Here is a 16,349-nt window from a genome sequence, read left to right as displayed (position 1 = left end):
CAACTATTTACAGTGGTTCCGGTTCTGAGGTTTATCTTTACAGTAAGTTGCAAGACACCAGCCGGTAGCGAACACTTCCTGACCGGGGAAGCTCCGGTTCCCTGTTCTCGGTTGATGCGGTGTCAGTATCAGTGGTTCGTCTCTCAGGCGCGGCCAGGTCACCCGGTGTCTGGATTCGAATGTCAGCTTTGGTTGCAAGTTCAGTAGCAGCAATTACGCACACAGTGGTGATAGTGGTAGAATTTGTCAGGTCAGAGTTAGTCGTAGTCAGGGCAGCAGGTGGCGCCACTGCAGACTCGCATCGTTGGACGTTCCGAGCGCACCATCCTTGCGCACTCCGATGGCGAGTGTAGGTCACCTGGTCTCCTTTACATAGTAGTGGATTGTCACATCTGTTGCGGAACGGGGTCTTCACATTGTAGCTGGTAAAGAAGATTTCAGTCGGCAGTCCCGGTTCCTGTATGGAGCCCCAACCCCTTTTCGGGTGAAAGGCTAGTACAGTCCCCTGTTTTACCAAGTTTCTCTTGACACGTTCAGTCTTTGAGTTTTGTACTTTCGGTGGGTCATTTTGTTCTGTCTCTTTTCGGTTTTTCCAGTGTAAAATTAAGCATTGTTTATATTGTTCCCAGGTGAGCACAGCAATGCTGAGGCCCTCTTGTCTGGCCCCGTATGGCCCAATCCTCGGGGTATCCCATTGGAAGATCACCCCTCCAAGCTCACATCAAGCGGTTCTCCCATAGTTGTCGGTAACGGAGGCACCAGCTTCTCCATAGTATCGGGGGTTACCACTACCAGCTCGGCGGAGAGGAATCGGTCACTGTCGAGACGGGGAGCGGTCACGGGAGCAGGATCGGTCGGGAGAGCAGGGGCGCTTTCCATACCTGCATCTGATGTGGTTCCATCGATGCCCATCTGTCCCACTGACGAGGACACTGGAGTCGGCAGCGGCTCGGACCGCGGTTCCTCCAAGGCGTCTCTCCGGCACGGCTCCAACTTCCATTGCTTCACATCTACTGGCTCAGTGTTCGGGATAGGTTGACTCAGTTCCCCCGCCTGCGGCTCCATGAGGTCCGGATCCTCCAGCTGCGGTGGGTTCGGATCCACCTCCGGTCAGTGGGGATAGTCCGGGATCACTTCGTCGTCGTTCCGGTACTCGCTGGTCACCCTCGCTGTTTCGCAGTCGGCAGCTGCACATGCATGAGGCTCCGCCATTTTCCCAGGGTGGTGCTCCTTGTCTTGGTTCCCACCGTTGCAAATCAGGGGGCGGTTCTCCTCTGCTTCGGGGCAGGTGGTTATCTTGCAGCAATAATTGGAGGGGGCGGTCGCCACTTTTGGCGCTGCTTTGATAGTCTCCTCCCATGGCATGCCCTTCTTCTTCTGCGCTCCTCGTGGCGCTGCAATGGCGGCGGTTTTGGCGGGAACTTTTGGCGGCAGATAGCAATACACAGTCTTTGCAATAAATCATGGTTCAAGCACAATTCAATCACAGTTCCAAGGCACACATGACCTGATTCTTCAGGCTTAAGTAGATCTTGTTCGTGACGCCAAGTTGGAGCGGCCCCCAGACGCAGGACAGCGGGGTACTTGGATCCGGGTCTCTTGGTTCTGAGGATGTCACGGTGGCCCGACCCGGTCCGTGGTCCTGCTAAAGGGTGCTCAAAAAGAGGTGTAGGTGGTGGTGTAGGTCGTAGTAAATAACGAGGACACAGGATTGCAGTCTCTTTACCTCTTTACTGAAGGCTTCGGCATCTGCAATCCAGAGCACTGTTAACAGGGCTGGCTGAGACCGGCCGGTCCGAAGGCACATCCAGAGTTCCCTTTGCAGGTGGAAATCAGTGCCTACCTACTAGCACCTGGGTGTTGTATTACTTCCCTGCTGAGCACCACGGGATAGTCCTCACAACTGTCGTGTATGTTTCTGTTCTTTCTCTCCGTCCCCCAGATGATATGGATAGGACGCACCCAAATGATGGGGTAGGCCTGGAGTTATATTATAGGGACCCTAGAGACGCCCCTCTCCCACAATTGCCTCCGTTGTCTTCATTAGGTGATTTAGATGAGGCAGCCAACCTATAATTAACTGCCCTGCCGTTGGTTTGAAGTAATGCGTAGAGCCCAATACTTCCTCGGCGTTCCGGCCACCGGCTACGTGCCTCAGTAGGATGTTGACGATCTCGGGGCACGACTCCTACTGGTTCTATCGCCTTTGTGCTGTGATCTCGTTTCTCACTTCTCCACAATATACTTCGCTTCGTGTCCTTTCGTAAGATGCCGCCGCAATGAAGTGCAGGCGTGGCTCCGTAACAATCTGTCCTTTCGCTAGGCCTCTGTCAGGATCCCACCCCTGACAGGGACCCCCCTGGATCTTCCCAAGCAACACTCTTCTCTCACTAGATGTTACCTGGGCAAAACCCAGTCAGCTTCTCTCTAACTTCCTATCCAACCCCCAGTTTTACCAGAGCGTGAGGAGTGGCCTAATACATAGGGCCCTTTGCTCCCCCTGGTGGTCGGAGTGTGAAGTGTAGTATGTGACTGTGATACCTGGTCAGGTGAACTCCTTTAGTGCAATCAGACGTACCATCACTCCCCTTAGTGGTGGAGCGACAGTACTGCAACGACCAGGACTCTGGGGCGCTGCGTATAGGCTTTACCAACTATAGACACCCCTAAGAATATAGATTAAAATACTTCACTAAATAGTGGGTCGCCATGTTGAGGACACACTATGTTAAAACCATACTGACGTGAAGATTGGTACCATTTTCAAATTGACTACAGATAAAAGCAGCTTCATTGTTCATGATAAAGGATGACACAGCTAATTTACCAATCTAACAGCTTTTAGGTGAAGTCAGGTCGCAAACTGTGTCATCCAATATTAATTCCAGACTTTTTGTCATTTTCTAAAATTTCATAGAAGTGTTACTCCATAATAAAACTCCACCAGAAATCAAACAAATGTATATAAACAATAAATATTTTATTGAAGTAAAAAATATGCAATAAAAATTAAAAGTTAACAATTAAAATCAAAAAGCAATAAAAGCAAGGGGAGGCAAATGAGAGACACAAAATATGAAGACAATCCAAGGGGTAGCCATTGGATGGCAGAACACTACGAAGGAATGATGACAACTGGTATGTTTATGTACACATGTATATCCACTGTACTGATATTGCTGGGGGCCCCTGCATGGTTCTCCTTCACACTCTATGCAGGGACGCCGCCATTCGCAATGCCTCAGCTATGTGGCATGCTCCCCATATCCAGCTGTGTGCTCGCCACAGCTCCTGGCTTCATGTCCAGCGCACGCACTCGCCTACTCTTAAAAGAGCCGCACGCGCACATAGTTAAATGTCCTCACCCAATGGGTAGAAGGCATTTAGTATTAGTGTGTACCTGCAAGATGGCTCCCAGCCAATAGCTGGGAGGCATCATATTTAAAAGGCACCCTCTCCAATAGGGAGGTGCCAAGCAACACAGTGAATCATTAGTGAGTGAGATGGTCTAGTGAAGTTATGAGTTTCCCTGGCACTGGTGTGGCCAGTGTCCTGGACCCATAGTCCCCTGGTCCAGGTGTGGCCAGGGTCCTGAACCCATAGTCCCCTGGTCCTGGTGTGAGCAGTGCCTAAACCTTGTACCCTGGTTTGTGTGTGGCCAGTCGCTGAATCAGTATCGGAGACCTGTCTTGCCTATCTGAGTACCCCATATATCCGGACTGCTGCAACCAGTCTCCAAAACAGCGCTGTCTGAGTCTCTGTGTCAGTAGCCATTCTGCAGAGGATTCTGGACTTAGTAGTCTGAATATGTCTGTTTCAGTAACCGTTTTACAGAGGATCCAAAACTTAGCAGTCTAAACTGAGTCCTAGTCCTACCCATAACTGCGTACCTATCATCAGCTGCATCGGAACTGCCTAGGAGTGGTACATGCATAATATTCACAAAGTTAATTACAATGCAATTGTGAAAGTCGGATCTACATAGGTTTAGTGCAATGTAATACACAAAATGAAATCAATAGTAAAGAGATAAAGAATCATCATAGTCAGACATACCAGAAAATAAAAAATAGAATGTGTGACCTCATCTGCCTTACCCTCAGACCCTGACACACGTGTTGGTGCTACTTCATCTGTCCCCGAGAGACTCGCTTAGGATTTCACCTTGCTAACCATTATTATAACTTATTATGACACAGTTTACTATAAGACTTAAGTTCTAGAAGAAATTAGTCAGAAGGAGTTGGATCCCTGACATCAGGTTAATGAACCACTTTATTGTAGGCAGTGATCATGTACCAGTTTGTACCAAATTGTTTTGGGACAGATCCTGGTTGTTCTTTCACATCACAGGGCATGTAAAGAATACATTATAATTTACTTTGTGCTTTTCACTGACTTGTATGCAGTCATATTCTGACATTCTCAAAACGTAACCCTCTATTTCTCCCTTTTTTTTTATTCTTCTGATTTGCAGTCATTGTCCGGGAACGAGGTATGTAAAACTTCAACTTCATATAAATGGTTTCTTAATTACTTTTCATCCCAGACATTTGTTGCACTATATAGGGCGTGTTGATGGATGCATGCTTGCACTAGATAAAGTAGTAGGCTAACTTTCATCTTATCAGTATACACCTGCAGACATTAATTAGTTATCTGCTCATCTGTAATTATTCAGTTCTTACCTTTTGCCATATATTCTGCTGCATTACTGTCTTCATGTAGATTAGTTACTTCACCTATCTTAGGGAATGTAATTGTTAAAAAAAAAATCAGCTCATGTAGTGGCCCTAGACATAAACTATTTATTTTTATTGTCCACTATAAAAAGTAGGAATGTAACTCATGTAATTCGTACAATGTAGGATACATTCCCACATACTGTATGTCACTCACCTAATAACAATATTTAGTTATTCTCTGTTCTGCTGTGATCTGTTCTGTTTGAAAGTGTAGTCCTAAGACAGAATTTGTCTCAAATATTATTCAATTACTTAAAGAGGTTTTCCACTACTTTATCATTGATTACCTATTCTTAGGACAGGTCATCAATGTCTGATCTGTCAGGAGCTTACACCTGGAACCTCTGCTGCTCTGACGCTTTCCTTGTCTTCTTCGGTAGCCGACAGTCAGAAATGCTCAAATGCAGAGCTGCTCCGTCTGCTAATAATTGTTGGGTATTGCACATCCGCTTCCTATTCAAATCAATAGGAGGCAAATGTGCAGTATCCAGCTGTGGTCACTATCCGCAGACGGATGAGCTCTGCTATTGAACATTTCCAGCTGTCGGCAGCCAACACCGAGAGCAGCTGATCGTCAGGGGTGCAGGGTGTCAACCCCGAACCGATCAGACATTAATGACCTATCCTAAGGACAAGTCATCAATAACAAAGTAGTGGACAACCTCTTTACATGCATGTAATTCAGGCTAAACCTAAATTTTGCAATTACTGTATTTTTTTGACTATAAGATGCACCGGACCACAAGACACACCTAGGTTTTAGAGGAGGAAATTAGAAAAAAAATAGAATAAAAAAATGTGGTCAATTCTGTATTCATATCCCCTATCCTGGTAGGCATGGCCCCCTCACCCATATGCTGGAAGTCATTGCACCTTCATCCCTGTCCTTGTAGGCATAGTCTCCTCATCCCTATCCTGGTAGGCATGGCCTCCTTATCCCTATCCTGGTAGGCATGGCCCCCTCATCCCTATTCTGGTAGGCATGGCCCCCTCATCCATATCCTGGTAGGCAGGGCCCCAATCTCTGTCCTGGTATGCATGCCGCAATCAGAAAAACATTAAAAAAACATAAACCATCCTAATTACCTTCCTGCGCTCCCTCGCAGCTTCCTGTTCTGATGTCAGCAGCTGATTTATGCTTGTAGGTAATGCATGACAGTGCTGCATACAAGCAGAGGACCACTCCGGAATACTCACTGCTCCCCACACCGGGACTATCGGCATGTGGAGCAGTGAATTTTTACTGATCTTTAATAGTGGGCACAGTGTTAGCCACAGCCTCTGGCTTCGTGCAGCTGCTGGGTGTTGATGTGTGCCCACTACTAAAGAGAATGAATATTCACTGAGAGCAGTGAATATTCCTTATTTTTAATAGCGGGCACACTTGATCGCCTGGCAGCTGCAGGAGCCAGCGGCTGCTGCTCCTGTGCCCACTAATAAAGATCAATGAATATTCACTGCTCTCCATGCTTATGGGAGTGGAGGGCAGTGAATATTTATTCCCTTAAGTAGCGGCACACGTGAAAGCCCGACAGTTACAGCAAGCCGGCCCCTGCTTCTAACAGCGTGTCCACTATTAAAGAGAAATTAATGTAACCCGCTGTTCTGTAGCTGCCGCTCCCCACCCCAACCTCCCATCCACAGATGGAGCAGATGCATCTGGACTATAATACACACACCCCCATTTTTCTCCACATTTTTGGAGGAAAAGGGTGTATCTTATTGTCCGAAAAATATGGTAGGTTTCATTAAAAATTTAGCAGTTTGCCTTCTATAGCCTGTGTTGCACTGTTAATTGCTGGCTGAAGAATAAGTTCACAGAGAATTAGTCAGCAACTGTCTGGTGGGGAGTTTGTAATTCTTTGGTCTTTTCTCGGAGCTCCACTCAGCTAATTCATGACCACATCACAGCTAACTTTTTAAGGAAATCCAATTGGAAAATTATTTTTAGCCCCAAATACATGCATTTCACTATACAGTACAGACCAAAAGTTTGGACACACCTTCTCGTTCAAAGATTTTTCTGTATTTTCATGACTATCTAAATTGTACATTCACACTCAACGCTTTAAAACTAGGAATTAACACATGTGGAATTATATACTTAACAAAAAAAATGTGAAACTGAAGAACCTAGAATATAAGACATATTTTCATCTAAGTAGCCACCTTTTTCTTTGATGACTGCTTTGCACACTCTTGGCATTCTCTTGATGAGCTTCAAGAGATAGTCACCGGGAATGGTCTTCCAACAAACTTGAAGGAGCTCCCAGAGATGCTTAGCACTTGTTGGCCCTTTTGCCTTCACTCTGCGGTCCAGCTCACCCCAAACCATCTTGATTGGGTTCAGGTCTGGTGACTGTGGAGGCCAGGTCATCTGGCGTAGCACCCCATCACTCTCCTTCTTGGTGAAATAGCCATTACACAGCCTGGAGGTGTGTTTGGGGTCATTTTTTAATAAATCCCCAACAGTGTCATCAGCAAAGCACCCCCGCACCATCACACCTCCTCCTCCATGCTTCATGGTGGAAACCAGGCATGTAGAGTCCATCCGTTCACCTTTCCTGCGTCACACAAAGACACAGTGGTTGGAACCAAAGATCTCAAATTTGGACTCATCAGACCAAAGCACAGATTTCCACTGGTCTAATGTCCATTCCTTGTGTTCTTTAGCCCAAATGGTTTTCACTTCACAGGTGTGCCCTGTCAGGTCTAATAAGTGGAATTTCTTGCCTTATAAATGGGGTTGGGACCATCAGTTATGTTATGCAGAAGTCTGGTGGATACACAGCTGATAGTCCTACTGAATAGACTGTTAGAATTTGTTTTATGGCAAGAAAAAAGCAGCTAAGTAAAGAAAAACGAGTGGCCATCATTACTTTAAGAAATGAAGGTCAGTCAGTCCGAAAAATTGGGAAAACTTTGAAAGTGTCCCCAAGTGCAGTGGCAAAAACCATCAAGCGCTACAAAGAAACTGGCTCACATGAGGACCGCCCCAGGAAAGGAAGACCAAGAGTCACCTCTGCTTCTGAGGATAAGTTTATCCGAGTCACCAGTCTCAGAAATCGCAGGTTAACAGCAGCTCAGATTAGAGACCAGGCCAATGCTACAGAATTCTAGCAGCAGACACATCTCTACAACAACTGTTAAGAGGAGACTTTGTGCAGCAGGCCTTCATAGTAAAATAGCTGCTAGGAAACCACTGCTAAGGACAGGCAACAAGCAGAGGAGACTTGTTTGGGCTAAAGAACAAAAGGAATGGACATTAGACCAGTGGAAATCTGTGCTTTGGTCTGATGAGTCCAAATTTGAGATCTTTGGTTCCAACGACCGTGTCTTTGTGCGAATCAGAAAAGGTGAACGGATGGACTCTACATGCCTGGTTCACACCGTGAAGCATGGAGGAGGAGGTGTGATGGTGTGGGGGGTGCTTTGCAGGTGACACTGTTGGGGATTTATTCAAAATTGAAGGCTTACTGAACCAGCATGGCTACCACAGCATCTTACAGCGGCATGCTATTCCATCTGGTTTGTGTTTAGTTGGACCATCAGTTATTTTTCAACAGGACAATGACCCCAAACACACCTCCAGGCTGTGTAAGGGCTATTTGACCAAGAAGGAGACTGATGGGGTGCTACGCCAGATGACCTGGTCTCCACAGTCACCAGACCTGAACCCAATCGAGATGGCTTGGGGTGAGCTGGACCGCAGAATGAAGACAAAAGAGCCAACAAGTGCTAAGAATGTCTGGGAACTCCTTCAAGACTGTTGGAAGACCATTTCCGGTGACTACCTCTTGAACCTCATCAAGAGAATGCCAAGAGTGTGCAAAGCAGTCATCAAAGCAAAAGGTGGCTACTTTGAAGAACCTAGAATATAAGACATATTTTCAGTTGTTTCACACTTTTGTGCTAAGTATATAATTCCACATGTGTTAATTCATAGTTTTGATGCCTTCAGTGTAAATGTACAATTTTCATAGTCATGAAAATACAGAAAAATCTTTGAATAACAAGGTGTCCAAACTTTTGGTCTGTACTGTACATAAAAAAAAATAAAGATTTACGTATATATGTCTGTATATTTATTTACACACAGACACATGGATATTTGTTGTCACCAAAGGTGGACATCCGCTTTAATATAAAAATGTCTATAAAATAAAGGCCAATGTAACAGTCAGGATTATCTTTTTCAATGTGCTATAAACTTACAAATGATGCTGACTATGGTGTCCGGATATTGGTATTTGTAATTCAATGCTTCTGAGCACTCGATGCAAGAAGGTAAAATAACTACATGATGAAATTGATTGTCTTCTCAAGGTGAAAAGGTTTTACAGAATGATGAATTTACAAGAGACCTCTTCAGGTTCCTGCAACTACTGTGTGAAGGACACAACAACGGTGAGATAAGCCCAAAATTTCCTGTAATGCCAAGAGTATTTTGATAGCCATTGATTCTGATGAGAGACCAGTGAAATAATCCAAAGCTCCAGGGCCCCAACGCTAAATTTGTGATGAGAGATCAACCTACCATGTGCTATTTAGTTATATTTGATGGATCTTCTAATGTAGTCAGAAGCTCAGGGTCTCAGCGCAAATGTTTCTTCTGCCCTGCCTAAAGCTAGGACCCTGGCAGAAACAAAGACCTGTATTATATACAAAATATGCAAGATTTCTGAGAGTATTGCACATTAGTTATCATTTTTTTCTTCTGACTAAATGTTCTTTTCTTGTTATCTCAAACTACAAAATAAAATCTGTTTTCCCTTCAGACTTTCAGAACTTCCTGAGAACCCAAATGGGTAATACAACAACAGTGAACATCATCATTAGCACGGTGGATTACCTTCTACGGCTGCAGGTAACTAGAAGTTTTTTTGGTTTTTTTAGAAGACTTTAGTATTTTTTAAAATTTTGGAAAGCTTCTAGGGACCTGATGGTAACACTGAGTCCCATGTTGTGCAGATGTCCAGCAGACCATGAAAAATCTGCCTTTATATGGTTCCTTTATGCAGTCACGGAGCAATGTGTACACTCTTAACCTGCGGCTGATAACAGTGTGTGCCACAAACAGGCTTCATATAACCTTAGGATTAAATGCAAAATATATTACAGGCTTTTACTGAGAAAAAGAGAGAAAAAGACAAAGCTGGCAGAAAATAGAACAAATGTGAGCGAGCGGAGAAATCTCTGGTAAAGCTGCAGTGCTCCAGTATGTTTAATCAACAGGTTTATTGTGGTTTGGCCTCGGCTCATACAATGGGAATTTGATTCCCTGTATAATGCATGGGGAATATTTTACATCTGCTACTGTTTAGCATCAGAAATGTGATCTTGTTTTCAGTTAACCCTATAATGAGTGGATTTGATGAAGTAAATACGGATAAAAATGTACTTCCAGAATAGGACAAGGGGAGCAGCAATGAAAAGCAGACACAAAAACAGCGACAAGTCAACTTTATAATGATTTTTCTCTTTCTACATCTTGGTCTACGAACGAAACATAAGGCATGCTGCTTATAATCGTACAGACACATTTTAAAATAGAGAATTTTGCTAAATTGTTGTGCTATATGTGCTCTCTTCTTCCACATTTGTATAACACTATTAAAAATAAGAAATTCCATTTGGACAGAACTAATGTAATATTATGTAATTGCCCTTCTTTAGGCCTACTTAAATCTTAAAGTTGTAGACGGATCGGTAGATCGATGCTACCGATGTCCAAATATGTTATAGTTGTAGTTATAGGTGTACTCCTCACAATGTCCCAGGCTTAAAACAGTGTTGACAAAGACAATGGTCAGGAACACAATAGTCATTAGGCCCCTTGTTTAAAATTGATGGGACATTTTGAGTCTCCAGTGATTTCCCATTATGGCTGTCTTGGGAGTATTTCTTTAGGCTACAATCACCAGCAAAGATTCAACACAGAATCAATTAAATCTAAAAAGGAAAATAGAAATTAAGGTTACAGCCAGAGGTTGACTGTGGTTTTCAAGTAAACTTCACCACTGAATACTAGTTGAATGAATATAAAATATTGTTCTGAATTATTTCTTAAAACAGCTATCCAAATGATAGGTTATAAGTCACTATTAGCCTCACTGACAATGAAACCTTGATAAAAAATAGTGGAGTACAGTGCTCAGCTATCTCTGTCAGGCTTATAGCTCTAGAGTGTACATACTCAACCATCGTTCTAATGAAATGGGGGACTCTGTACCCCTGTTGCTGCGTTCACTGGGGGTTCCAGCAGTGTGAGCCTAGTCCTGTAGATTTGGTAGGTGATCTACAGGACAACATGAAGTGAGCTTCATCTAAGAATGGCGGAAGTCATCCAAAATATTTATGCAGAAGATTAGGAGCATTGTGTTAGAAAAAAGCTCCATCTACTATAAAATGACATTAAGCAAGTGGCGGACATACCATTTGGGCCCACTTCCATCTCCACAGACACATAAAAGGGAGCATTATGATGAAATATTGGACTGCAGAGAGCCCATATACTGTTCTTGCACAGGGGCACTCTTCTTGTCTGTGCGTTAAGCAATCAGCACCGAATTTTTTACCTAAAAATTACATGCTGCTAAAAGTTCTGCTTTCCAAATATTTAAAAACAATTGTTGGAGTCTGAATTAATAGTCCAACATATCTATTCAGCCTGTGGAGGTCTACTAGCTAATACAATATATTAGCTGAACCTCGGAACCTTCTCTGCTTAGGAATTATTGAATAGACTGTTCAATCTGTTACTGCATCTTGACTGTTTTCTTTCTCTGAACACTAGTAATATTATTAAGTATTATCATACAATAACTCCTTTGCCTCAGCTTCTTATGCTCAGCTAATCTGCTTTCTCTGCAGGAATCTATCAGTGACTTCTACTGGTACTACTCAGGGAAAGAAGTGATTGATGAATCTGGGCAGCACAACTTTTCAAAGTCTCTGGCTGTGACCAAACAAATATTTAATTCACTCACAGAATACATTCAGGTAAGGCTAAAGCCATCAGGTTTTTTTTGCAAATAGTACACAAGTCACTTTATTTTCTTATTAAACCAGTGACCTGAAACAAACATCGTGTTCAATACCAAGTAGGACTGAGCAGCAGCGGCCATGAGCCTAAATGATCACTTTGAGATTGGCACAAGCTGTTAATGGTTTAGTTGCTGGTACATCGGGCATTTACTGTGCATGTTTTACAACTGAATAGAAGGTTCAAGCTTTTTACAAGAATATCTATTTACTTATTGTCATGGCAAGCATGACCCACGTGTATTTAGAATCTGAACTAGGAGGAACGTGCTACATCAAGACTAATCTAGTCAAGAGATGTCCATAGACACGTCACATTGGTAAATTCCGTGATTGACATGCCACTGATGTCTACAGTGCAATAGAGGGATCAAATTTCACATTATCATAAAAGCTTATTTATATGACCTTAGATTCTGTCTATATGTTGTCCATGTGAATGATGGTCCACATATGGACAGCACACGGACCAGCTATAGCCAATATGGTGTTGCATATAGGAATTTTTACACACAGTTCCATGGCATGAGTGGAATAGTGTATGCAATAAAATGTAGCTCCTACCCCCATCTGGGACACGGACAAGCAAACAGAGTACACTGAGCCAATCACATTGCCATTTTGAAGGCATGACTGACCCAGTTTTTGATGCGGCCCAGTGGACCTTGTCTTATGTAAAATCTCAATTAATGCTGTAGGTTTTGCTTAGTAATGGCAAATGGGTTAAATTTCAAAGTGCTTGTAAAACAAACAAAGCCCTCCTCATTAAAAATCCTCTCTACACTCAAGAACAAAGGGATTTTTAATTCTATAGTGTCCAGCTCAGTTGCCTAGGTTACCAGCCACTTTGCAGTCTCTGAGAGGCTGGTTACCTAGGTAAGCTGCATGACCAGCATATAGCTTCTGTGTTTGAGAGCTTGGTCCATGGATCTGACCAGCCTCAGTCCACCTGCACTCCTCACATGATGCAGAGACAAAACTGCCTCTGTTTGCAGCAAGGGAGAATGCTCAGGTCATGCCAGTGGCCTGACCATGCTGCCAGCCTGAAATATTGATATTCAGGAGTGAACTGCCCCTGCAAAACAGAAAGCCAGGGTCTGGGAGTAGTGTGCTCCTGACATAAAGAAGATAACCCTTTAAGCTCTACAGGCCTCTTTCATTCTGGATCGCAGTGGTGGTCTTGGATCACTAATTTTACCAATGCAATATCTAATTAGAAATCCATTTTTTAGCCGGAACAAAAGATGCAACTTTTACATTCCCGCTGACTTTTCCTTTAATAGAAATGTGCTCTTAGTAAATATTCCCCCAACCAGTTAAAAGGAATCAGTCAGTAGGATCAAACCTGCTAAGCAGTCTATATGGGCATTCAGGTAATGGGAAGCAGAATAAAATAATACCTTGATATTTGCAGTATAATGTATTATTCCAGAGAAATCCACGTTTTTCTTAATATGTAAATGAGCTGTAAATGAGCTGTTAAGATCTATGGACTGGACTTGGATCTCCCTGAGAATCTGACTTCACAGATTATTTCATATGAAAGAGGGGGCCACCATTGTGAGATATGCAATGACTGACAATCTGCTCTCCTGATCTACAGTGGGGAGAATAAGTATTTGATACACTGCAGATTTTGCACGTTTTCCCACCTACCAAGAATGAAGAGGTCTGTCATTTTTATTGTAAGTACACTTGAACTGTATGAGACAGAATCTAAAAATAAAACCAGAAAATCACATTGTATGATTTTTAAATAACTAAATTGCATTTTATTGCATAAAATTAGTATATTATCACCTACCAACCAGCAAGAATTCTGGCTCTCACAGTTAGTTTTTCTTTAAGAAGCCCTCCTACTCTGCACTCATTACCTGTATTAATTGCACCTATTTGAACTCGTGACCTGTATAAAAGACACCTGTCCACACACTCAATCAATAACACTCTAACCTCTCCACCATGACCAAAGAGCTCTCTAAGGACACCAGGGACAAAATTGTAGACCTGCACAAGGCTGGGATCGGCTATAGGACAATAGATATGCAGCTTGGTGAGAAGGCACTATTAGAAAATGGAAGAAACACGAGATGACTGTCAATCTTCCTCGGTCTGGAGCTCCATGATTATCCAGATGAAGCATGAGAGAAGGTCATGTGGTCAGATGAGACCAAAATAGAACTTTTTGATGTCAACTCCACTCGCTGTGTTTGGAGTAAAAACAAGGATGAGTAGTGCCCCAAGAATACCATCCCAACCATGAAGCATGGTAGGGGAAACATCATACTTTGTGGGTGCCTTTTTCCAAAGGGGACAGGAAGACAGCATCTTATTGAAGGGAGGATGGATGGAATCATGCATCACGAGATTTTGGCCAACAGCCTCCTTCCCTCAGTAAGAGAATTGAAGATGGGTCACGGCTGGGTCTTCCAGCATGACAATGACCCAAAACACACAGCCAGGGCAACTAAGGAGTGGCTCCGTAAGAAGCATTTCAAGGTCCTGGAGTGGCCTAGCCAGTCTCCAGACCTGAACTCAATAGAAATTCTTTGGAGGGAGCTGAAACTCAATGTTGCCCAGCAACAGCACCGAAACCTGAAAGATCTGGAGAAGATCTGCATAGCAGAGTGGGCCAAAACTCCCTGCTGCAGTGTGTGAAAACTTGGTCAAGAACTACAGGAAACCTCTGTAATTGCTAACAAAAGTTATATATCAAGGTATCATGTTATTAATCTTTCTATGACCTACTTGCCCATATACATGGCTTAGGAGGGTAGATTCTACTGACAGATTCCCTTTAAAACTGCTTGACAGAAGTTTCTTTTGTTGGACACAGGTCAATACTGTCTGTGTTTAGGTGATGAGAGCAATGTGTGTTTTATATTACTTACTAGAATACTCTTGTATTTGCATAGTATGATTCCCCAACATACAGGAACCCAGATCCCACCATCCTAAAACCTTATGTATTAGAAGTGAGTTGGAAGGATGGGGTTAATTGCAGTGAAGCCTGGATTTTAAAGTTTTCAGCAGAGTAAGATTTAATTCACCACAGCTCATTTATTCCTGTTTCATTCGCTTTGTCCAAATCTCTCCAGGGTTCATTATCCTCGGTTGACATTTTGGTATTTTTATGTTACTTATTCGAAAGAAGATTTGTCAGTTTTGTGCTTTCCAAATAACGATGCTAACATTATTTAAGACAGCTGGGAATTAAATTCTTTCTGACAGTAAGGGAATCAATAGAGAATGACAGCAAACAATGCAAGCTGACATTTTTTATTTTTATTTATTTAATTTTTCACATATGAGCACAAGTACATCAGTGATAATCATGGCATTCACAACCTTCTAATATAAAGTAAAGCTTGAGATATATTATCATCCATGATTGCAAAGAAGACTTCTCAAACCAAACTTGTACAGCACCCACTGATTTCTGTGTCTGCCATCTTGGCAAAAGAATGTGGTGGGTGCGATACTTACGGTAAATTAGGTTTTCATTTGATAAATTCCATCTTATATTGCCAAGGCGAGGGGTAGGCAGCCTTCTAGGCTATAATTTATGAATTAAAATAAAACATTTTGCTTTTAAGGGCTCAAGTGGGGCCACACTTTGTCAAAGATCTCCCATTGTTACTACATCATCGCATAATAATAGTGAATAAGGTCAAATTAGAACACCTAATATACCATGACAAGCAATGTGAAGAATGTCTATATGGCCGAAAAGTTTCATGTATCTTTTATCTTTTGTATGTGGTGGCTAATAAAGAGATCCCTTGGAGGAGAACGTCTGGCGCTTTGAAATTTTTCATTTTTACGCACCAACACAAGCAAGTCACAAAAAATCTAACTGGATTCGATTTCTGGGGAATTGCTTGGCGCAATACCCTAAGGGTTGCAATGTGACCCCATTCACCTGCATTATGCTGATATGTAGCAGCAACATACAACAATGTTTGCTCATGCAACCTGTCACGGTCAAGGTCGCCATATAGCCCCTACCTAAATTCATTCCTACAACCACTTGGACACCTAGTGGATTTTAATCTGATACCACAATGATACTGTACAGAGATGTATGGACTTTACACATACAGACATCAAGATGTTGCAGATGTTGGGACACATATTGAAGCCCCTGCCTTGGGCTCTAAGTCCTCCCTTGTCTTGTCCTTGTCACCCTATATAAAAAATGGTCCTATCCTTTAAAATGGCTTTCATCCTATACTAACTATTTTGCCTTTCTATGATCATGCTTTCTCAGATCAGTCATGTGTGTGTTTATTTACCAGTAGAGAAGCTAGACCTTTAAATCCAGCATGGCTGATGCTTGTTTGTGTGGACATCTGCACTTGGTGAACAGTTTGGAGTCCCCATATATATTAAATTTCCAGTTTATGGGCAACATTAGCCCCTGATCACATAATGCATTCACAATTTTTTTTGCAGCAATTTTTTTAAAAAATGCAGCTACTTTCCTATGTTCACGGAAAACTGCAGTGAAAAAAAACATAGGAAGTGCATCTTTTGAATACAACCCATTGAATAATTCTC

At 42.8% G+C, this 16,349-nt stretch overlaps 1 protein-coding gene across 11 annotated transcripts in view; it reads left to right on the top strand.

Moving 5' to 3' along the window:
• RYR3 (ryanodine receptor 3) overlaps positions 1-16,349 on the top strand; it is a 978,540-nt gene that overhangs the window by 844,158 nt on the left and 118,033 nt on the right. For all 11 annotated transcript variants that reach the window (XM_077263521.1, XM_077263512.1, XM_077263503.1 and 8 more), the window contains 4 exons: positions 4,478-4,495; positions 9,072-9,152; positions 9,524-9,612; positions 11,619-11,747. In XM_077263521.1, the coding sequence (XP_077119636.1) occupies positions 4,478-4,495; positions 9,072-9,152; positions 9,524-9,612; positions 11,619-11,747 (317 nt within the window). The remainder of the gene's footprint in view (positions 1-4,477; positions 4,496-9,071; positions 9,153-9,523; positions 9,613-11,618; positions 11,748-16,349) is intronic.

The sequence above is a fragment of the Ranitomeya variabilis genome, chromosome 1 (genome assembly GCF_051348905.1).
Source record: "Ranitomeya variabilis isolate aRanVar5 chromosome 1, aRanVar5.hap1, whole genome shotgun sequence".
In the NCBI taxonomy this organism is placed as follows: Eukaryota; Metazoa; Chordata; class Amphibia; order Anura; family Dendrobatidae; genus Ranitomeya; species Ranitomeya variabilis.
The sequence above is the reverse complement of the archived record's forward strand: the minus strand, read 5'-3'. Positions and strand labels throughout refer to the sequence as shown.